Source organism: Nelumbo nucifera, chromosome 1, assembly GCF_055504915.1.
Source record: "Nelumbo nucifera cultivar China Antique chromosome 1, China Antique-T2T, whole genome shotgun sequence".
Lineage (NCBI taxonomy): Eukaryota > Viridiplantae > Streptophyta > Magnoliopsida > Proteales > Nelumbonaceae > Nelumbo > Nelumbo nucifera.
In genome coordinates, this window is record NC_142649.1 from 149,726,245 (window position 1) to 149,749,149 (window position 22,905).

Genomic DNA, 22,905 nt, shown 5'->3' on the forward strand with positions numbered 1-22,905 from the left:
AAAGTTTGCTTAGTTAGCCAATAAAAAAATAAATAAAATCACTAGTGCAAGTATATATAGATTCTCTCTTGTTGCCTTGAGACTAGCTAATCATATCCTTTGCACCTATTTGATTGTTTGATGGTTTCATGTAGAAATGCTGATAGCATAGAAGTCTAATATTTCTATTATCAAATCTCTCTCTCAAGTCTCAACCCATCCTTGATAGCGTAGCAGAATCAATATAAATAATGCACGACATCTAGGTCCCACTATACAAGTATAAAAAATATAAACAGAAATGACAAAAGAATATAATCCACCTTTACCTTGTCCTCATGTCGCAGCTGATTAATTTCTGGGTCCAAAGGCAAAGAGCTATAGATCCTTTATTAAAGCATCCTGGATAACTTGCCAAATCAAGGGGAATCTTAATAGGAGCATATTTATATAATTTCTTCCCAGTTTTCAGCTGGTGGATCGGAGTTGCATATTTCTATTTCAGGAAAATGCTTTAGTAACCAATGATTTTCTCTACTTTTTTAAAAGCACTTCTCTCTGCTCCAAGAAGGATTAATGCTAGCTTACCTCCTTTTTCTTGGTGGATGAAAAGAAAAAATCTTAAATTTCTGATGATAACATGAACGACGTGGCTCTGTTGCCCGCCCCTGGACAGGAGCAAAGACAACTGCCTCCTTATAATTTGCTCCACAAAAACATAAATATATGAGGTTCTTCTCTTTCCAAATCGGTATCAGATACTGATTAGATTTTTTATCACTTCCCCCGTTATTAGCATTTGCAGTGTTTTTATAATGTAATAATCATGTACTTCTCTTATTCTCTACTCAGCATTTGGAGTGATCATAAATAATGATCAGATTCTACTAATAATGAATTTATCTACTCATATATTGTTATTACTTATTAATACATTTTTTAAGCTATATATATATATATATATATATCTATATGTATATATTATGTATATATGATTAAGTCAACAGTTTTAAAAATCAGACCCCTCTCCCCCCCGCAAAAAAAATAAAAAAATAAAAAATTGACTTCAAGTTCTGATTTGGACGGGCGAATTATTTGACTTCGTAATGGTTAAGCCAGCTTTGTACAAGGGTGTATATCCAATTCTTCTTCGACAAGTTATTGACAGCATCTTACTAAAGGCATTATGTTTTGATCCATCTAAACGATTTGGCCCTTTAATTAGGAAAATGATGTAAGTGATTACGATCATTTTCTTTATCTTCTTTTCCAACATGTTATGCCTATATATATTGCAGCATTCTAACAAGAGTTGAGGTAATAAGGAGATTTAGGGCCTCAAAATTCAAAATGGATATGGCATTTGACATAACAGAATGGTAAACACCGATTCACTAACTCATCCCACACTATTCAGGACCCATACGATGCATGAGTTTTGTTTTAAAAAATTGAATTAGGAGTCGTATCTCATTTTTGATTGGGTATGTATTGTTTGATAAAACTATATTATTTTTCATTAAAATTTAATTTTTAATAATGTTTATAGGTGTCATATCATAAGCCCACCATGAACCTGATCAACAGTCAAAAAAATCACCTTGATCAGGGCAGGGCAAGTCGGAACCCTAGCAAGGGTAGGTTAGATTGCCATCTTTACTTGGGTTATCAAATGCATTATAAAAGAATACAATTGAATAGATGAAAGTTTGGTTGGCATCAAGTTGAACTTCTATAGGTTTGGAAACTAAATGTCATTAAGTCGGGTTTGAGAAGAAGCATTGGCGGGTCAGATTATGGTGAAGGCAAACCTATACTGACCCCAACTTGTTTCTCATTATTTTAAAATTAGATTTAAATCTCATGTTTTACTTTTATTAAATTTTAATTATTTAGTAAATTGCTATTTATGTATAATTTAAGTTATGATATTATTCTAAGGATTTTATTGTTTAAGATTTTTAATAATGTTAGAATTTGTTATTATAAATTAAGCATGATATTGTTGTAATTAATTTTAAAAATAATAATTGTTAAAATTAAAAAAATTAGTAATTTATTTTGAGTCTTCTATTATGAGGCTCTTTGGCATCATTGCCGTTTCTTGGAGCAACGACGCCACATTGGAAAAAACAGTGCTCCGGTAAATAGGCATTTGTTTGGAACCATTTTTTTATAAAAAAAAACGGTGCTCTAAGACACGCTTCGGAAATCGGGAAGCCATGGCTTGGAGCAACGTCAAATCTGGCATTTCTTGGAGCTGCAGCTCGTTGCTGCCAATAGGGCAGTGATGTGCCACTGATGTGGCACTGGATAATGGGTACTAGTGCTGAAAGCGTTTCCTAGAGCAATTATACCAAATAGAAAAAGTTGTTGCTCCTGGAAACATCTTATCTGGCAGCAACAATTCCAAACAAAAATAAAGGCACCGTTCAGAAAACGGTGCTCTAAGCCACACATCAGAAAACAGTGATGCAATTGCAGCATCGATGCCAAACATGTGCTATGTTAATCATTTTAAATGGAAATTAAATGAATAATTTTATGAGTACTAACATTAATTAGCTAACTAATTAATTTTGCAACTGTTATTATTACTAATTGTGTTTAACATACATTATTACGGTTAATGAGACCCATATTCTATGTTATACTCATAAATAGTTTAAGTTGTCTCTCTTTAATTGGCCCATGTAAATGGATAGAAAGTAATTAAGAGAGTATTTTAGGAGAAAACGTGAGTCAATTTGACACAGACATATTTTAGGAAGATTTAGGAGAGGCTTTAGGGGAGAGAGAGAGAGAATTAAGGAGGAAGCATGAGAGGGGAGGGGAAAAGGGAAAAAAGGAGAAGCATGCTGACATGGAGCACTTTGCTTTATATATATAGTATAGATGTTACTTTTTCTAAAGGGGTTGTTGGTGAGATTTCAATCTTTTTTTTTTTTTTTTTATGATAGGTACAATATTTTCAATTTAAAAAAAAGGAGTACTGCAGGTTTACTCAATTCTATAGGTTTGTGAGCTCAACCTGTTAGGGCTGCCATGAGGTTCCAAGACTTAAAAGCCTTATACATTTACTTCTTCATTACGTTAGAAAAATACATGATGAAACATAAATTAAAGGAAGGTTCTTCTAAACAATAGATATAGGTGTCAAAGCAAATGTTTTACTTGGAACTTCTAGAATGTGAGGCCCTTTATGGGGTTGATCATCAGGAACTTCTAGGTTGTGTTTGATTTGATAGAAAAATAAGAGAAGAATAAAAAATTCAGGGAAAGTTGTTAAAGTTTCTTTAATTTCTCTTCGACCTTCTATTCCTCAATTATTTTCTATCAAACCAAATATATCACTGTATCTTAGATGAATTAAAAGCTGTGCTGTCTAAATTAAATAGCATTATTTAGACTGTTTCAGGAATTTTGGCCACTTGAAGATGCATGTCTGGCATCTAATGTCGTTTCATGATAGTTCTGAACCTTTTTGATTGGTTGCTTGTTTGGGGTTTCTACTCGATATTGTCCAATCCAACTAATATAATTAATTTTGGGGTAGCCATTTGTTTTTTGTTCCAACATTATATATGGAGAACAGCTATAACTAGCTAATGTTTATTTGCCGGCCCCAGTCTCTACAATAGATGGTTTGCTAGATAGTATTAAACCTTGTTGATGCTCCGAATGGCTGGGGATAATAAAGTAATTTTGCCCCTAGAATATGAAGGTTTTGAGGGTTCAGGGAGCTTGTTGCCGAGGCCGAGGTATGCGGGCTGAGGTGGAGGGCTCCAAATACTGTAGAAGCCGAAAGGAGGTGGCCGAGGTGCTGCAAGGCAGAATATGTCAGAGGCCTCGGGTGAGAACCCGAGGTAGAGTCTCCGACAGTTAAGTTAGTATGGGGTATGAAGAGGGGAATTCGAATATAGCTTTTGAGATCAGTTCCAAGTACATATGCAGATTGTATTCGATCTTCCTCTTACCTGGAAGGGGGCACCCCTATTTATACTAAAGCTGTCTGGAGATAGGTGGAGATGAACGCCTGAGATGGGTGCCGTACGAGGGCAGTCAGAGAGCTCTATAAGGATGCATGGGCGCTCCGCAATTGGCTTCGTACAAGGGGAGCATAGTAACTTCTGCTATAGCGGATCTCGTCCCCAAATTTGCCACTTGTGGGCTGGGCCTCCCAGCCTCGAATGGGTGGGTTGGGTCACCCCATGTCACTTGCCCCCCACTCTCGAGGCCGAGGATAAAAATTCGGCTTCGGCTGATGAGAGTAGTAATGGTGAGTGCCAGTGGGCCTGGCAGCCAAGGTGTACCCTGCAGTGGCGTCCTCTTTCGCGTCTCTAGCTGGTTCATCTTCGTAAGTTGGGTTGAGGTTGCGAGTGGTCTACAATATTGCTGCTTCAGACAAGTGACCCGAGGGGCTCGCTCAGTGCGGATGCTCTAGTGCTGCCATTTGGGCCAAGGACCTATGAAGCCGAAGGCTATTTAAGCCAAGGGCCTACGAAGTCGAAGGCTGTTTAAGCCAAGGGCCTGCGAAGCCAAAGGCTGTTTAAGCCAAGGGCTTGAGAAGCCGAAGGCTGTTTAAGACGAGGGCTTGTGAAGCCCGAGGATCCATGCGCTGGATGGCTTTCTAGTCGGACCGGTGCGCGCAATTGCATGGCCAGGTCGCATAAGCTGGTGGTTCACAATGGACGGACACGTCGATTCACCCGAAGCATCGTTTCTTCTTCTGAGGACGGGCATTCGGGGGTGCGACATGGTTGGATCACAGGTGCGGAGGTGTTTTGCGTCTGTTGGATCAGGGACGATCTGTGCCATCGCTAGCGTGTCATTTCGACTTCCGAGGGTGAGCGTTACACGATGCGCCATGATTGGGCTGTGGAGGCGGTGGCTTCTCAGTCATTGGGTCTCGAGAAATATGGTCCATTCGTTCTTCTTTAAATAGGGCCCTTAACGGCAGCATTCTTGTTGTTTTCCTCTAAGCGATTTTGCCTTCAAGTGAACTCAGCTTCTAGACTCTCCAACCTCCAACACTTCACTCTCACTCTTTCTTCCTCCACATTTCTTAGGTAACTTTAAACAATGTCTTTCTCAGATTTTGGTCCTGAGTGCTATGATCTTCCGAATGAGTCGGAAGGGAGCTCTTCCCGTACCCCTTATCCCCTTTCCCCTTTGAGTCCTTCTACTCTTGCCCCTCTTCGGTAGAAGGTTGAGGTGCTTCGGGGAGGGTAGCTCCTGAGGGTGCCAAAGGCAGTCATCGAGGCGAGGACCCTCCTTGTGAGAGTGCTGCTTCCGTGACACCGAGGGAGGCCGAAGGGTCCTGCCCATCTGAGGGGGAGGGAACCCTAGACCATGTTCCCGGGGTGAGGGTTGCCTAGGCAATAGCTGAGACCGATGTCCTCCACCTGGGTTTCGAGAACTCTCTGGATGGGGAACAGGACAAAGCTCTAGAAAGACAGTACTTCATTCCCTCGTCCTATGGTATGAGGGTGCTCGAAGTAGGCGAACGGCCGTGGACTCCTAAGGAGGGGGAGATCTGCATCTACCAACATTTTCTCTAGTTCGGTCTTCAGTTTCCCCTTCATCCACTGATTTCCGAACTGTTGAGAGCATATGGGGTTACTCTTAGCCAGCTAGTGCCCAATGCCAGGACTATAGTGGCCATGCTAGTGTCGGTTCCTGGGGGTGGAACTGATGCCAAGGCTCTTTCGAGTGTTGTTTGTGCCGAGGAGGCTTTCTTCCGAGAATGACATGTACTACCTTCAACCCCGTAGAACCAAGCCGATAGACAACCCTTCTTCCGTGCATAACTGGAAGGGAAAATTCTTCTTTTTGTCATGTCCCGAGCGTTAATCCTTCAAGTCGGGGTGGGGAGAGGTTAGCTAGGCTGCGGAGAAGAGTGTCCCCGTGCTCACGAGTGAGGAGAACAATGATCTCGTGTAGTTGCTCGACATGGGGTTAGTCTGAGCCTAGCCTTTGGTGAAGGAGGAGGTCCCACTAGTTTTTGTAGGGCTCAACCCTGCTCCCCTTGGTAGGAGAGACCCTACGGTCCCTTTACACGTCCTTTTTCCCCTTTTTTTCCTTTGCAGCATTACTGATGGCTTTGCTTTGTTTGCAGAGGTGCCGATGGATGCCTACAAGACTGTTCTGGAATGTGCTCGCGCCATGCAAAAGAAACGAGCTAAAATGCCCCAGAGGCCTTCTAACGGATAGAAGGAGAAGGTCTTTGCCCCTACGAAGGGGGGGGGGTCCTCTTGCTAGGTCCCTGGCAAAGGGACCACTCTGGCGGATCCCATGAAGGGAGCAACTTCACAAGTCCCTACCAAGGGGAAGAAGCCTGCTGAGGAGGTGCTTCCGAGGCAGGAGCAACTCATGCTGCCGAAGCCGACCACTGGGTCGTAAAAGCCTACCTAGGAGATGGAGGTGGGGTAGAAGAGGCTACTCGAAGAAGCTGCGAGGATCAGCCCCCACAGAAGGTGGCCCGTTCTGGGGGCTCAACGGGGACGCCTCGAGGGGATCCCATAAAGAGCGAATGGGGCCTTTTTCTACCTCCACACCCTTGGAGGAGCTCACAGAGTAGTCCAACCAGATCTTCTGTCCCTAGTGAAACGTCCGCAAGGGGGACTCCATCCCGGAGGAGGGGGTTGGTCAAGCCCTGGTGAGCGGGGCCCTCCTCTCGAGGGACCACTTTCAAATGTTGGGGAGCGCGCCTGAGAGAGTCTATACTCAAGGCCTAGGAAACTTGGCCGAGGTAACGCTTCTTCCTTATTCTCCATGCCTTTTTGTTTTTCTATGGAGTACTATTTGTTTCTTCATTGCAAGTCTGTCTTCAATATGTTGGTCTCGAAGACCGACTGAAGCTGACCTTGGCCCAGATGAACAAGCTGGAGGAGGAGAAGGAAAATCTCCAGCAAGTTGCCGCTACTACGGAGGAAAAGTACCATAAATTCCGGTAGAGCCTCATTGACGAACAAAAGTTCCGTATGGAGGCTCAAGCGCAGTTAAAGGAGGTGCATGAGAGCCTCTCCAAGGAGCAAATAGAGAGGACCCGCATCACAAGCCTTCTTTCTGAGGCAGAGCGATGCCTCACCCAGGCCGAGATGTGGTTGAGGTGAAGAGGGTGGCCGAGGCGGAGAAGAGGGCCGAGGGAGTAGCAAAGCGTGCCGCGGAGGCCGAACAGAAGGCCGCTGAGGCCGAGAAGAGGGCCTAGAAGGCAGAAAAGTGGGCTGAGCAACTGGCCTATCTGCCTCCGGGGCTTACTTGGACGAGATCAAGGATACTAAGAAGGCACTCGCGGTGGCTCTGCCTGACTTCGACGCTGAATCATTAAAGGTGATCCCTGATTCTCCCGAGGAGGCTGCCAACTCTGCTCTTTCCCCTCCTATAGGAGGCAAGGCCTAAGCTGGGCTTTTTCTGTTTTCTTCTTCTCTTTTTTTTTTTTGACAATGTACATGTATTCAGCCTGAGGGGCCGTGAAACAGCTTTATAAAGCCAAATTTTTTTTTTGTGCATAATAAAAACTAGTGGCATTTTTTTTTTGCCTCAACTGTTGCATTTGTTGTGTTCTTTTTCCTTGTTTTTTGCACTTATGCTTTTGCTGACGAAGGGTCCATTACCCTCCAAAAGAAAAACACAGAGTGATACAAGTGTAATTCTCTTCAGTTTACTTTGTGTGTCAGAAGTGTGGCGAAGGGGTGGCCGAGGTGAAACCTCCGCAGTTAGGTCAAGGCTTGCCTAGCCTGACTCCCTTTTAAGAATTCACTTAGACAAGGCCGAAGAGGCCTGTGATGGAGGGAGGCCGAAGTAGAGTGTGGGGCTCACCTGGCTCTCTCCCCCTTACTTATAGTTAGGTAAATAGAAAGATGACCTATCGACCTGAGAGTGGGGGCCGAGGCTGAGCTGAGGCTCGCTTGCCTTCCATTCTTCTAAGTGTTGACTTTGACGAGGCTGAAAAGGCCTGCCCTATTGAGGGGTGACCGAGACAGAGCTAAGGCTCGTCTGACTCTATGGGGCCTAGGAAGAGTCGAGGCTCGCCTAGCTCCCGTATCCCTGCGTATTAGCTTCGGCGAGGCCGAGGTGGCCTGCCCTATTGGGGGGGTGAGATAGAGTTGAGGCTCGACTGGCTCCATGGGGCCTAGGTAGAGCCGAGGCTCGTCTGGCTCCCGTATCCCTGCATACTTGTTTCGACGAGGTCGAGTGCAACGCTCTGAGGTGGTTGGTTTCCTTTGTTGGTAGCGCTAAGTGTGAAAATTTAGGAGGCTAGCCGCCGCCGAGGTGGGGCGCTGAGGCACATGGGGCCCTCAACCGTCTTGGTGTATTTTGACACATTAAGTCATAGCTAAGGTGTTCACTACTTATTCGTTAAGTCTTGGCGTTGGTATAGCGAGGGGGTATAGCCCTCGGAGGAGGCCGTGCACCCTGCTAGTCGCAAGGCTGAAAAGTTATAAGAATTAGTAGGTACACGCGCTGAGCATTGAGCCGAAGAGGAACTTTGCTTCATTCATTCCATAATTTCAAAAAGATGTTATAATCACTTGTAATGAATCTGGAGGTTCTCCGAATTCCACATCCGAGGTATAGGTCTTCCATGTAGGTGTTCCAGGTGAAAAGTGTTGGGGCCAATGACTCGCTTGATTCTGTAGGGGCCTTCCCAGTTGGGGCCTTGCTTCCCTGCTCCTGGTTCGGGGACCATGACTTTTCTGAGGACAAGGTCTCCCTCTTGATAGTGTCTTTCTTTTACCCTAGAGTTGTAGTAGCAGGTCACTCGCTACTCGTAAGCAACTACTCTTATCTGTGCTTGCTCTCGGGCTTCTTTTAGTAGGTTTAAGTTTGCTCTAAGGGTTTCATCATTCTCGACTTCATTGTATGCCTCAACTCGGAATGTTGGCTGGCCGATCTCTATTGGATTACTACTTTTGTGCTATAGGTTAAGCTGAAGAGAGTTTCTCCTAGGGCTGTCCGAGGCGTAGTTCGGTAGCCCAGAGTACATTGTTTAATTCTTCAGCCCATAGGCCTTTAGCTCGGTCCAATCTGGTCTTCAGTCCATCTAGTATTGTTCTGTTGGTGACCTCGGCTAGGCCATTGGTTTGAGGATAGCCTACCGAGGTGTACTGTTGCCTGATGTCGAGGGAGGCACACCACTTTCGGAACTTGGCGTCATCAAATTACTTCTCGTTGTCGGTGACCAACATGTAGGGTAGGTTGAAGCAACACATGACGTTCCTCCAAAAGAAATTTTGGATGGTTTGTGTCATGATGGTGGCCAAGGGCTCGGCTTCCACCCACTTAGTGAATTAGTATACTGCAACAACGAGGTACTTTATGCCCCTTGTGGCTGGAGGAAAGGGGCCAAGGAGGTCCATGCCCCATTTGGCAAAGGGAGATGGGCTGCTGAGGACCGAGAGAGTGGTTTCTGGCTTGTGGCATAAGTTGGCGTGCCTCTAGGATGGATCACACCTTTGCACCAATCTAGCTGCGTCCTTGTGGCGGATAGGCCAGAAGTAGCTCTGCCTTAGGGCTTTTTGGGCTAGGGCTCACCCGTCGAGATGGTAACCGCAGATGCCTTCCTGAATTTCTTATAGCACATAGTTTCCCTCCTCCGAATGAAGGCATCAGAGGTAAGGCAAGGTGAAGGATCTTCGGTACAACTTTCCCTCTAGTAGAGTATAGTGGGTTGCCTGTCGTTTGAGTCATTTTGCCTCATTTCTGTCTTCGGGAAACCATCCACTTGATAGGAAGTTGACAATGAAATCCATCCATGAAGGTTCGGCCTCTAATGGGAGTACTCGGGTTTTTTCAATGGAGGGCCGAAATAGCTTCTCGACATGCACAGTCCGGTCGGGGGATTCGCTCGAGGTACTTGCCAACTTGGAGAGGGCATCGACTTGTGTGTTCTCGGCTCGTGAGACCCATTGTAGGGAGAAGCGTTGGAAGTGGCGGGCTAAATCTTGGACTTTGGTGAGGTACTTGAACATACTTTGTTCCCTGGCCTCGTAATCGTCGGTCACTTGATTCAACACCAGCTAAGAGTCGTTGAAGGCTTCGACGTATGAAGAGCTGAGGTCCCTAGCATGCTGTAGACCAGTGAGGAGGGCCTTGTACTCGGCTTCGTTATTTGATGCTGGGAAGTCGAACCTTAGCGTGTATTCCATGACAACATCATCTGGGGTGAGAAGGATGAGGCCTGCTCCGCTTCCTTTAGCATTGGAGGAATTGTCGACAACGAGCTTCCATCGAGTTTGAGCCTCGTCGTCCACACTATCCCCCTCAACATTTTCTAGGGGCTGGCAAAGGGCTCGACTGAAGGTGCATTCTACTATGAAATCTGCTAGAGCTTTTGCTTTGATTGCGGGCGTTGGCTGGTACTGGATGTCGAACTTAGACAGCTCGATGGCCCACTTCATCAGGCATCTCGAGGTCTCAGATTTGGCTAGGACGACCTTGAGGGGCTGGTTCATCAGGACCACTACAGTGTGGGCCTAGAAATACGACCGAAGTTTCCTTACCGAAATCACAAGGGTGAAAGCCAACTTTTCTATCTCGGGGTACCTGGTCTCAGCATCGCAGAGGACCTTGCTGGCATAGTACATTGGCTTTTGTATGCCATCTTCCTTAATGAGGACTGAACTAACTGCTTCATCCCCGGCCGAGAGGTAAAGGTACAGGGTTTCCCCTTTTGTCGGTTGAGCGAGGAGGGAAGGCAAAGTAAGGTACACCTTGAGCTCATCAAAAGCGCGCTGGCACTCCTCCATCCATTGGAATTCTTTCAGCTTCTTGATGGCACGAAAGAAGGGTAGGCAGCGGTCGGCTAACTTTGACATGAAGCGATTGAGGGCTGCTATTCGACCATTGAATTTTTGTGTTTCCTTCACCGTCCGGGGGGGGGGGGGGGGCATGTCTAGTATGGCCTATATCTTATCAGGATTAGCCTCAATGCCTCTTTGAGTGACGACGAAACCTAAGAACTTGCCTGATGTGACGCCGAAGGCACACTCATTGGGGTTGAGTTTCATGCTGTATTTTTGCAAGGTGTCAAAGGTCTCGACTAGGTCTGAGACGTGGGTTTCGGCTTTCAGGCTCTTAACTACCATGTCATCCACATAGGCTTCGACATTCCTCCCCATCTGTTCTTTGAACACCTTGTTGACAAGGTGCTGGTAGGTGGCCCTAGCATTCTTGAGGCCGAAGGGCATCACACGATAGCAGTATGTGCAATGTTCGGTGATGAATGAGGTATTCTCTTCATCATCCGGGTGAATCTTTATCTGATTGTATCCGAAGAAGGCATCCATGAAACTAAGTAGCTCGCACCATGTAGTGGCATCAACGAGGTGGTCTATCCTCGACAAACGAAAACTGTCCTTGGGGCATGCTCGGTTAAGGTCTATGAAATCAATACAGATCCACCATTTCCCATTAGCTTTCTTTACCATAACCACATTTGACAACCAGTTTGGGTAGTGTACCTCTCGAATGAAGCCGACGTCGAGTAACTTTTTAACTTCCTCCTTTATGGCCTTCCAATGCTCTGATGCAAAGTTCCTCTTCTTTTGCCGAACTAACCTAGAGCTCGAGTCCATTCTCAGCCTTTGTGTAATGACCAGCGACGGACCAAGCAAAGACGTCGACATTAAGTCTGAGGAAACTTACTAGTTCGGATAGGCTCTCGGGGGAAGGTTGGACCTGATGTGGATTGTTTTGTCGGGCTTGTACTCGTCTAGGGGAACCGAGACGAGGTCCTCGGCCGACTGGCCTCAACTTGCTGGTTCCTCCCTGAGGTCGAGCCCTTCTAGTGGCAGAGCTTCTTTATTCTTGCCCTCCAGTGCTACCATATAGCATTGATGGGTAGCGTATTGGTCCCCACAAACAACTCTGACATCGTGCTTAGTGGTGAACTTTAAGGTGAGGTGGTAAGAGGAGATGGCTGCTCGGAGTGCGTGAAGAGTTGGTCTCCGCATGATGGCGTTGTAGGGTGAGCCGATCTTCATGACCTCTGGTTTGACGATGTTGCCGGAGAAGCCGACTAGTGGGGAATCTACTGATTGGATGCGCTCCGGAGCTATCTTCATTTTCTCAAAAGCTTCGTAGAAAAGGATGTTGGTTGAGGAACCACTATCAACAAGAATCCTTTTGACTACAAAGTTTGCAATGATGACCAAGACCACCAGTGTGTCGTCATGGGGGACTGCTACCCCCTTCTGGTCCTCGTCCATGAAGGAAAGGTGTTCGTGCTTCTACTTCTTGGGGGTCAACCCTTGGATGTTTAGCTACTTGGCGTAGGCTTTGCGAACCAAGGCCGTGCCTCCCACTATGACGTTGATGACGCCAGTTGCTTGTTGGTGCTGCTATTGAGAGGACGAGGTGTTGGCCTCGCCTCCAACGTACTGCTTGAGGTGGCCCCAATGAATGAGGGACCCCATCTCGTTTTTGAGATCATAACAGTCCTTGGTGTCGTGGCCGGTACCTCTATAGAACTTGTGGTATTTTTGGGGTTCCCCTAGCGAGGGTTCTTCTTCAACTTTTTAGGCCACTTCATAAATTTCTCCTACCTGATTTGCATCAGAATTTGTGTGCAGGTGAAGTTGAGTGGCATGTATTGATTGTAAGCCAAGGTCGAGGTTGGTGGCTTCCTATTGTTGTTGTCGTTGCCGCAGTCCTGGTCTCCATTCTTCCTCTTCTTCTCGGGGGATCCATCCCAATGCTTTGTGCCTCTCTCATGGGTGTTCATAACCAAATCCTCTTCGATGGCAATGTATTTTTGGGCCCTTTCTAGGAACTCTAGTTTCATCTTTGGCTGGCTTTTGGCAATGAAGCATTTGAGAGATAAGCCGAGGAGGAGTCCACTGATGGCAACATGCATGGAGACCAGGGAGTCAAGGTCATGGACCTCGAGTTCTTCTTTTTTGAAGCGGTCGATGCATGACCGCAAACTCTCTCATCGCTTCTGTTTGATAGTCATCAGCGAGACAACACTTTTTTGGGGGCGTCGGCTACTGATGAAGCGGGCGAGGAGCATGTTGGAAAACTGCTCCCATGAGGTGATGGATCAAGGAGGGAGGCTAGAAAACCACCGTCGAACGGCTCCCTTGAAGGTCGCCTGGAAAGTCCAACACGTCAAGGCATCAGAGTATCCGTACATCAAGAGTGCCCTGAAGCTCTCCAGGTGGTCGTCCGGGTCTGTATTCCCATCGTACATCTCCAAGGCAAGGAGCCTTGAAGTTCGAGGGTAGAGGCTCAGAGACGATATTAGGGGAGAAGGCATCCATTCTCCCTGGGCAGTTGCTTTGTCCAACCGAGGTGTCAATTCTACCTTCCTTAACTTGTTGGAGCTCGGATTTGATAGCTCCGAGCTCGGCTCGGAGTTTGGCGAACATGGGGTCGGGCATGGCTTGCGTGCCATCCCGGTCTTCACGAACACGGTGGTGCTCGACACGGAATCTGGAGTGCTCAGAGTTGAGACCGCATGCTTTGAGCTTAGCGTGGCGGTCGTTCAAGATGTCTCGGAGGTCCGAGACGTGAGGGGAAGAGGCTTGACGCCAGCCCTCGGCCCTGGAATGGGCACTAGGGTGATTGCGGCGTTCACCTTCGTCCCTTGGATTAGCCCTTCGGTGTTGGTGATGTTGCTCAGAGGGCTGACGACTATCCTCTGATCATTCCGGTTCCTCCTCCCTTTGGTTGGGAGGTCTGGTAGTTCGGGAGAGCGGGTCGGCTGGACGAATGCTACCAGACTCTAAGGGCTCGGTCCGCTGCGCGTGGCCAAGGCTGGGGACCGATTGGCTGGTGGACCCATGCCGACCTAGCTATGTTGACTCCCCGGCAGGGCAGCCACCCTAGGGGCGGCCTCCTGCCTGGGGGTAGTTCTGCTCGACTCACTATGTCAAGTATTCCAGGCAGTCGAGCACGACCTAGAACTGTTCATTGGTGACAAGATTTTGTGTATTTCTTGTTCTTCGTACCATGTTGGTTGGTTGGAGCTTGGGGACTTGTTAGCTTGTTAAAGTTCTTTTAGGAAATGTCCTAGTGATGCTTCCCATAGACGGCGCCAATTGTTGATGCTCGAGATAGCCGAGGAAAACAAAGTAATTTCACCCCTAGAATCTGAAAACTTCAAGGGTTCGGAGAGCTTGTTGCCAAGGCCAAGGTATACGGGCCAATGCAAAAAAGGCTTTGAATACTGTAAAAGCCGAAGAAAGGTGGCCGAGGTACTGCAAGGTAGAATACGTCAGAGGCCCTAGGTGAAAAAGACCGCCCCCTAAACTCTACTCATTTATTTAGTTGTTGGATGGATGGTGGTGGTGGGTGGCGGGGTACTTTGTACAATAAAATTGAATTGGAATATATGTCCTTCTCTGGATCAAGTCCAAACAATTATTATTGGGAGAACATTTTGTCTGTGTATACGTACATACGTTTGACAACCAGGGTGTTTCTCATTGGTATCATGCAGATAGAGAAATTAATAGAGATGGAAGAAATAAAAAATGATAAATAAAGAAGAGTTGATGAATTTCCTTTGAGCGCTGAAACAAGGATAAAAGAGTGAATTAATGGGACTACTGATGATGATCAGGTAGCTAGCATCCCCAGATCAACAAGTGTGAAGCAACCTATGAAGGTCAAACAAGTTTGATGCCTGAGAGAGATTATATATTATTATTCCCCAACAAGAACAAGGTTTTCAATCTCACAACAATATTCCACCAGAATAGGAATATATAGCAGACGGCCCACCTAGTTTTGGGGTGCAAAAGTGGAAAAATAGTTACAGCATATTGATTGATATTGGAGTGTGCAATAAAAAGTGGATTCCGGTCATACAAGGAAAGTAAGAGGAAAAGATGCTGGCTGCCTTCAGTATATATATAGCTTCCTCTCATGATCATCAATTGCCCCGAGTTGATTGCTATAAGTACTACTTGTATACTTGTAGCTAATTAGTTGGCTGTGTTGTTTTAATTTTCAACCATGTCGAGGAGAAGAGACCCTTTAGTTCTTGGTCGTGTGATAGGGGATGTGTTGGATCCCTTCGATAAATCCATATCCCTTAGAGTATTCTACAACAATAGGGAAGTTAACAATGGGTTTGAGTTTAGGCCCTCTGAAGTGGTTAATCAACCTAGGGTTGAAATTGGAGGGAGTGACCGAAGGAAGATGTACACACTGGTAAGTTGTCACACTTGCTCCTTTCAGGTAGTTACTTTTGCACTAGCTAGCTACTTAATTACTCCTTAAATCCTCTACAATTCCCATTTACCTTGCATCACTAGTTTCTTGCTTCAACTATATATGCTTCTTCTCCTTTCAGGTAATGGTTGACCCTGATGCTCCTAGCCCAGCTGATCCCAATATGAGGGAGTATTTGCACTGGTTTCTCTCTCTCTCTCTGATATTGTTTCAATGGATCTATTGATTCTAAAGCATATATACAAGAAAACAAATTGTACACTCTAGCATTCATCTTAGAAAATACTTTTAAATGATTCATAATTTTTGTACTACTGGTAGCTTAGATGTCAGCCATCTCTGTTGGTGCTCCTGAAGACTTGGGATTGAATCCCATTTGGCAACTAGGGGTTCCCTGCCGTCTGGAGCAGCTCGTCCTCACCCAGTTGGCTCTCAAAAGAAAATAAATAAATAAAATGTGTTCCCCATATCATCATCATCATCCTCTATTCTAATGGAAATTTTAACCCAAAGTCCCTGTCACATGCTCTAGACTCCAGAGCATATCACCTGCAGGACCATTGACTCAAGTGACTTACTAACCCACCCCTGTTTTCCAAACACACGGGTGGTGACTGTGTCTACTGTTGGGGAATTTATATGAAAAAAAAAACACCTAGATTGAAGGTTTACGTGTCTGCTTGGGAAAGGAACAGAGTTTGTGGACTCTGGTCAATGGGTTAGAGGATCCCACCTAAAGAGAGAACACATCTATGAATACAGAATTCACATCTGCATTACTTTATTGGGACTCCACTAAAAGGTGTCAACTAACTTATTAGCAAAATCTCTTGTTGGCTGTAGTAATCCCTCTTTAATCAGCCTTAATCAGGTCAACACTCAACTCTCTAACCTTGAGACTGTCGAATGCATATGTCTTAGGGATTTGAGTACATCTTCCTCTGAAACAAGATTGAGCTTTGTAATGGGCAACAAATCTACCTGATTCGGCCACTTATTTTTTGCAGCTTATCATTAGTACTGACAAGCTTTCTATGATAATCTAGGTTGGTGAACGACATTCCCGGAGGAAGCGAAGCAAGTTATGGTAAGTCTAAAAGCAAATATTTAGAAGTTAAGATACACATAATCATAATTTTATGTTCAAATGTTCTATTCTATTTAAAGGCTTCTGACAGCTTCAGAGGTATCCAAGCGGACCAAGCCCGACAGAAAGGATTTTTTTTTTTCTTTTAAAGCCTTAGCCTGGACCAAGCCCAGCCTTTTTCAATTTAAATTTATTGAGTCCGATCGTGACCCATTGATCGGAAGATGGTCAGTCAGGCTCCGGGGGTCAACAGGCCAACCCTGTCCATGTCTAGGAAGACCCAAATATTTCTATCATAAACAATTTGTAGGCGAGTGATTGGGTTTATAAGCCGGGAAGGTTTTGTAATGAAACCGGTAAGGCCTTGTTTGGTATCAATGCCGTTTTTTAGGCAACGGTAATGCTTTTTGAAATTCATTAAATATTTTGCATTCTATGCATAATTTTTTAGGGATAAATAGACTGCATTCCACCTAAGAATTCTGAATTAAACTACAGATCTACAATAGTTCAAAATTATAAATACCTCTACCTATAACATCCATACCCTCCTGTGAATTGACATCAATTCTAAAATGGCACTTAGGATTTCTGAAGGTGGACCGAACAGTAAAAACCCCCATTTTTTATTATTATTTGGTGCCAGTTAGGCACCACATAAACATAGGCAAGGAAAAAATGGTTTTTCCATTACAAAAAACATCATTTTAGTATAAGACCCAAATTATGAGTATTACTTAAAACTGTTTGAAAACACTTGATCAAAATACTCAATTAAATAAAAAAAAAAGTAGAGAGGAAAAAAATGCCTATATGGTATTGATATAGAGAAAATGCACTGCAAAAAAACGGCATTCATACCAAACACATGCTAACATAAGTTTTATTCATCTGTTGTTGGTTTCACTTTCAGGTAATGAGATACTATGCTACCAGAGTCCACGTCCAGTGGCTGGAATTCACCGTATCGTGTTCGTGTTATTTGAGCAAACAGTGAGGCAGGAGACTGATGCTCCGGGCTGGCGTTCAAATTTCAATGTTAGAGACTTCGCCGAGCTTTACAATCTGGGGTTGCCAGTTGCTGCTGTTTATTTCAATTGCCCAAGGGAGATCGGTTCCGGTGGAAGACGATAACAAAGAGCTAGGTTTATATTACTTTTGAGTTTTGAGGATGATCGCTGCAGAAGAAAAACAAATTACGTATTTATGCTTGTTAGTACGTTGTACTCCTTGGCTTTAAGTTCAGATAGATGTTATATGTCTTTCTTTAAACTGTGATATGTCTAGTTACCACTTGACACCTATTAATTACTTTCATCAGCAAACTTACTCCTATAAGGTTTCTATCAAGAAAATTGAAAACTCTATTTTACACGTTGAATTGTTAAGCATCTTTTATTTAACCCACAAGCAATAACAAGATACCAAGGGTCGGTTCGTTTTTCGGTAATTTATTTATCCGGGTAAATGCAATTATCTGTTTATCCAGGTAAGTGCAATGACCATTTTAACAATAGAAATCCATTATTAAAAGGGGCATTTTTGTCACATTCAAATGTTGGTAACTTCCCCCTATGTGGGAAAGTTATTTATCCATCTAGAAGATGGGTATCACTTTCCTAGGCAATGATACCCAGGAAAATAAACTTTTCCTGGTTCCCACATAAGTCTGAAAAAAGAACATAAAATTTTTGGACAATGGGAACCAAAATCCCATTGACCAACTTTCCCCCCTCTCAAAATCTTAAAAAAGAACACCCCCAAGTATGATTTAGATTTTCAATAAAGAAATAAAATCAATGCTTTAAAACTCAATTCAGAGGGTACATTATTTTTCCTTTGGATCAATGGCTCAATGGTTCAGCCGATTAACTTGTAACGTCATGGCATGTATGTAAAATTTAAAAATAAAAAGATAAAAATGGTAACAGACTAAGTGTTTAGCATCGGTGCTGGGAACATCACACCGTTTTCTCATAAAAATGGTACTAGACATGTGGAGTTATAACTTTGTTTGGAACCGGTTTTACGACAGGTGTTTTCTGAGAAAATAACACTGGTTTTGTTTGGTAATAGTGCTGGCAACAACGTTTTCAATATTGATCTATATTACCCAATATCTGGAATAATGCCACATCATTTCATTACTGGCAATAATATGCCATTTTCTCATAAAACATTGAATTTGGTGTTGCTCCAAACCACACTTTTCCGATTTCCAAGGCATGGTCTAGAGCAGCATTTTTTCTGAAAAACACAATACCGAACAAGAGGGCATTGTTTGAAACACCACTTTGTTAAAAAACAGCATTGATGCCAAAAACCCACTAAATGAGTGAAATGGGTCAATTGTTCAACCAGTCATGTAATTATTAGTAACTGAATTTAGGCATTCCAGATCTCCTACCCACATGACACTACACCTGTACATTAGGAACATCTCTCCATTAATGGTAATATGTTAAAATGGAAGATGTTCCTAATGTACACCTGTAGTGTCTTGTGGTCAGGAGATCTGCGCTCAAACTAAGGTTGGATCAAACTCAAATGGTACAATAAGAGTTTGAGTTAATCAGTTAGGGCCCATTTGGTTTGTGCGAATAGGGGTATAAATCTGAAATGGAATGGGCCATTCTCATTCCCATTCCAAATCAGATTTCTTGCCCACTACTCTCCGCCCACACTCTACCTATCTTGAATTGCAGCCACACATCATCATCTTATATTGTAAGATGTGCGGCTGCAATGTATTGTGGGCCGGTAGGGTGCAGGTGGAGAAAATGTGTAGGAAATCTGTCCACTTCCCATTTCCATTCCTACCAGAATGTCATTCCCCCATTTGAAGGAATGACCACTCCCTCCCCTTCTTTGGGAATGAAATCTCATTTCAATTTATTTTAATTTTGACTCTGATTCTTCTGTTAATCAAACTGACTATGAAAATGAATTATTCTAATTCCAAGGGATTTTGATTCCAACTACAAACCAAATAGTCCCTTAATTTCTCAATCTGTTTTTTTTTTCTTATTTTTTATTTTTTATCTTTTTAATTGGTGAGCTTCTGGTCAAAATTGTTTAGCTTGACTATAAATTTTCTTTTGTTTTTCTATTGTTATTTCATAGTGATAAGGAGGCGAGGGAGGATCATGACCCTCCTAAAGTTTTGAAAGCACCATCAATATAAGTTGGAACTCAACTATAAAGAAGGACCCCCCACCCCAATAATAAGTTGATTTTATTGGCGGACTTGACAATTCTTTTGGGTATCAATTCCTCTTTTTTTTTTTCTGTTTTTCATACTAGATGATGCAAGTCATAATAAACAAAAGTGATTTCTTGATCTAGAATACCATCGTTACTGTACCTTAACCTTTAGCTTTCTGAGAACAAAAGGCAGTGGCGCATATATAGCATTCTATTTTCTGTATCTTTTTTCTTTCATGTGATGAACCAATACAGTCCACTGCTTCAATTCCTAATAAACCTCTTGCTTTCTACCTTCCACTAAAAAATTGTTGTTTTTTTACCCAATTGAAAATTCCTGAGAGGTCTCTTCCATTAAAGAGCTTTTCTTGCAAATATACGACTAAGCATCTTAAAAAAAGGAAACAACAGATCTTACGTAAAAGCATTTGTTGATTACAGGGTGGCTCCAAATGTTCGACACGTCTATATATTTAAAATATGGTAATTCTTAAATATTCGATACGTCTATAATTTTAAAGATTTTGTGTTCGACACTATCCGATGCGTATAAATAGGGCAGAGACTGATTACCCGTTGGACAATCCGATGACCCGTTGGACCCATGGAAAGGCAGGTTGACTTGGGAGAGCCCGATGGAGATGCTTGATCACCTCTCTCGAGGAAATGCTTGCCGAGCAAGCCACTCTCCTCTCTTAATTCTCTCCCTACTCGGTTGCTCGGTGATAGTTGCAGTTGCACAATTCGTGTTTCCAACAATCGAAGAAGATTGACAAGGGAGAGTCTCCCTCGAGAGAGTTCCTTCGCCTTTCGATTTTCCCCGTCGTTGCGAAAGGAGAACGAAGGAGGGCCTGTCTCCTCATCGAAGGAAGGTCTCTTTCGTTTTGATGTCACCGCTTCGCGTAGATCTGATCGATGGCCCTGTTTGCGCTGTTGTTGAAGACGGAATATCTCGCTTCGACATTTTCGCATGCTACAGCTCGATTTCTGAAGGGATGTTTTTCTAGGGTTACTAATGAAGGGTGATTTGGTTCGACCTAGTCAAAAGGGATGCGTGGACACGACTTCACCAAGAGATGACAAATCAGCATGACAAGTTTAATTTGCAACAATGGAGTTCGCGTATTCAGTCACCTCGGCACAAAGGCCACAGCTTAAGGATCATCTTGGAGTAGAGTTACCTCGATGCAGGTCTCACATCGGCATCGAGGCACCTCAGTATTCAAGCCAATTCAGAACTAAAAGGCCGAAGTACCAGTTCGCAACCAACAACTCGAATCGACATGTAACCGACTCCCGTGCAACCAACTCCAGAGGTCTCTCCAACAACTCCCAAATCCCTCGAGATCACAATAAGTTAACAGACCCCGACCTTTTCGAGATCACGATAAGCATTTATCCTCACTCCGCCAGAATCGGAGGAGGAACGAGATAAGCCTTACCTATATACTGTTCCTTAGGAAGCAGAGCGAACTCCATCTACACATCCCGGATATCCTAAAACTCTTTCGTGTGCCCCACAAATACTTAACTATATAAAGCCTCATGTAACCGACTCCCACGTAACCAACTCCAGAGGTCTCTCCAATGACTCCCAAATCCCTCGAGATCACGATAAGTTAATAGACCCCAACCTTTTCGGGATCACGATAAGCACTTATCCTCATTCCGCCAGAATCGGAGGAGGAACGAGATAAGCCTTACCTGTATACTGTTCCTTCGGAAGCAGAGCAAACTCCATCTACACATCCCGGATATCCCAGAACTCTTTCGTGTACCCCACAAATACTCAACTATATAAAGGCTCCAACCCCGATGGCATGAGGTATGCGTGATTTCTCTACTCTCTAGCTCTCTAGCTCTCTACATTCTCAAATCTATTTTAGCTCGCAACATCTTACTAACTTAAGCATCGGAGCGACCTCGTCGGGCTAGCCACCCTAGGTTCTCTGGTCTTATTTTGCAGATTTACCTAGCTCGCTGTCCGACTGGAAGCCAGATCATCCTCCAGCAGGGAGCAGTCAGATCGCGCAACATCAATTGGCATCATATGTGGGAATCGCTACAAAAAGTCTTCTGCACAATCAACAACTCATCTGAAATCAATGGCATCTTCTAGTCACCCCAGACAGAGCACTGAAATGAACGTCTCTAGGGGGCAACCTCAATTTCCATCAGTGTGCATTGGTCATTTCACCATACCGCTCACTACGACTGGGATCCCAACACTGACCGTGCCACAAAGTGCTACACAAGTAAACGCCCCGCTCCCTCCAATCGTGGGCGCAACCTTTGCTGAACCATCTATGGTTCCCCCCGGAGTCGGGCAGTCCTAGTTCAATGACTTGGTACACTGCGTGTGGGCCATTTAGGTCCAAATGCAGTAGGTCCAGCAGTTCCAACAATATCAACATGTGTTTTACTAGTACTACCAGCAGCAGTTCCCTCCACTGCATGTGGGCCATTTACTAGTACTACTAGTACCACCGACCTCGTGTGCAGAACACTCGATCTCCCCACCGAGGCGAGGAGACTTCCTAGGTCCCACTTCCTCTTGGGAGCCAAGTCTCACCTTGCGGTAGGAGAGACGGACAGATCACTCTGCCCGCTTCACAAGGCAACATCGGAAACAGGTCCAGAGACACAGCCCAATAGAGCTACTCTTCCTCGACGTTCGCATCAGGAAGGTGGATCAATCGCAGGTAACTAGTTTGAGGTGCTGGCCGCGAACTCAAGGCAAGGCCCTTCTATCCGCGACAGTCAGCATCAAAACCCAAAGAACCAAGAGCTACCTCGCAGCAGAGCAGTACCAAACCATACAAAGGTTAGCAACACCAATGCCGAACCTATGAAAAAGCAGCAACGAAGGCGTTGCAAGGCACGCCGAACTTTAGCTCAGAACAGCTAGCTCGCGAGGCCAAACCAGCAGGAACAGATTAAAGGTAAAGAAGAGGCGAGCTCTGTAGCCACAAAGACCACTCCTCTACTCTCTGGGTCGTCCCCTCTATCCTCCGAGCTCTTGGCGACCTCGATGCCCAAAGACTTCAAGATGCCTCCCCTTGACAAGTACGATGAATCTTTTGATCCTAACGATCACGTGGACTCCTTCTAATCCTAGATGCTCCTAGATAGGGCTGACGAGTCCTGCATGTGTGTAGCTTTTTCCACCACATTCAAAGGAGTATCTCGTACATGATATCGGAACCTCACGCTAGGATCAATCAAAAGTTGGGCACAGTTCGTGGAGTTGTCCACCTCGCACTTCATCACCAGCAAAAAGTGTCCGAGGTCCCAAGAGAGTCTCCTTAATGTAGTTCAGAGAGAAGGGGAGTCCATCAGAAGCTACATCAAGCACTTCAGTGACACATGCCTGCAGATCCCCGACCTAGACCCAGCGGTGAGACTCACGGCAGCAAAGAAGGGCATAACAAATAGGGAATTCAAATGGCATG

General features: G+C 44.6%; 3 protein-coding genes across 3 annotated transcripts; 1 reads left to right on the plus strand and 2 right to left on the minus strand.

Moving 5' to 3' along the window:
• Positions 1-10,001: 10,001 nt before the first annotated feature.
• Positions 10,002-10,799, minus strand: LOC148803979 (uncharacterized). Its single transcript, XM_088898833.1, has 2 exons — positions 10,485-10,799; positions 10,002-10,427 (listed from the first exon to the last, which is right to left on the minus strand). The coding sequence occupies exons 1-2, from the start codon at positions 10,797-10,799 to the stop codon at positions 10,002-10,004; spliced, it is 741 nt and encodes a 246-aa protein (XP_088754959.1).
• A 933-nt stretch (positions 10,800-11,732) lies between these two features.
• Positions 11,733-12,191, minus strand: LOC148803980 (uncharacterized). The gene has a single exon (XM_088898837.1). The coding sequence runs from the start codon at positions 12,189-12,191 to the stop codon at positions 11,733-11,735; it is 459 nt and encodes a 152-aa protein (XP_088754963.1).
• Positions 12,192-14,855: 2,664 nt separating this feature from the next.
• Positions 14,856-17,604, plus strand: LOC104606559 (protein VERNALIZATION 3-like). Its single transcript, XM_010271836.3, has 4 exons — positions 14,856-15,141; positions 15,284-15,345; positions 16,209-16,249; positions 17,163-17,604. Exons 1-4 carry the CDS (start codon positions 14,944-14,946, stop codon positions 17,381-17,383), a joined length of 522 nt encoding a protein of 173 aa, XP_010270138.1. The 5' UTR covers positions 14,856-14,943; the 3' UTR covers positions 17,384-17,604.
• Positions 17,605-22,905: the final 5,301 nt, after the last annotated feature.

Coding starts and splice junctions, on each gene's coding strand:
- LOC148803979 (XM_088898833.1), bottom strand. CDS start 10,799: ATGTCAAAGTTAGCCGACCGCTGCCTACCCTTCTTTCGTGCCATCAAG. Junction 10,428..10,484: donor CTTTCACCCTTGTGATTTCG/GTAAGGAAACTT, acceptor CTGATGAACCAG/CCCCTCAAGGTCGTCCTAGC.
- LOC148803980 (XM_088898837.1), bottom strand. CDS start 12,191: ATGGACGAGGACCAGAAGGGGGTAGCAGTCCCCCATGACGACACACTG.
- LOC104606559 (XM_010271836.3), top strand. CDS start 14,944: ATGTCGAGGAGAAGAGACCCTTTAGTTCTTGGTCGTGTGATAGGGGAT. Junction 15,142..15,283: donor GAAGGAAGATGTACACACTG/GTAAGTTGTCAC, acceptor TTCTCCTTTCAG/GTAATGGTTGACCCTGATGC. Junction 16,250..17,162: donor AGGAAGCGAAGCAAGTTATG/GTAAGTCTAAAA, acceptor TTTCACTTTCAG/GTAATGAGATACTATGCTAC.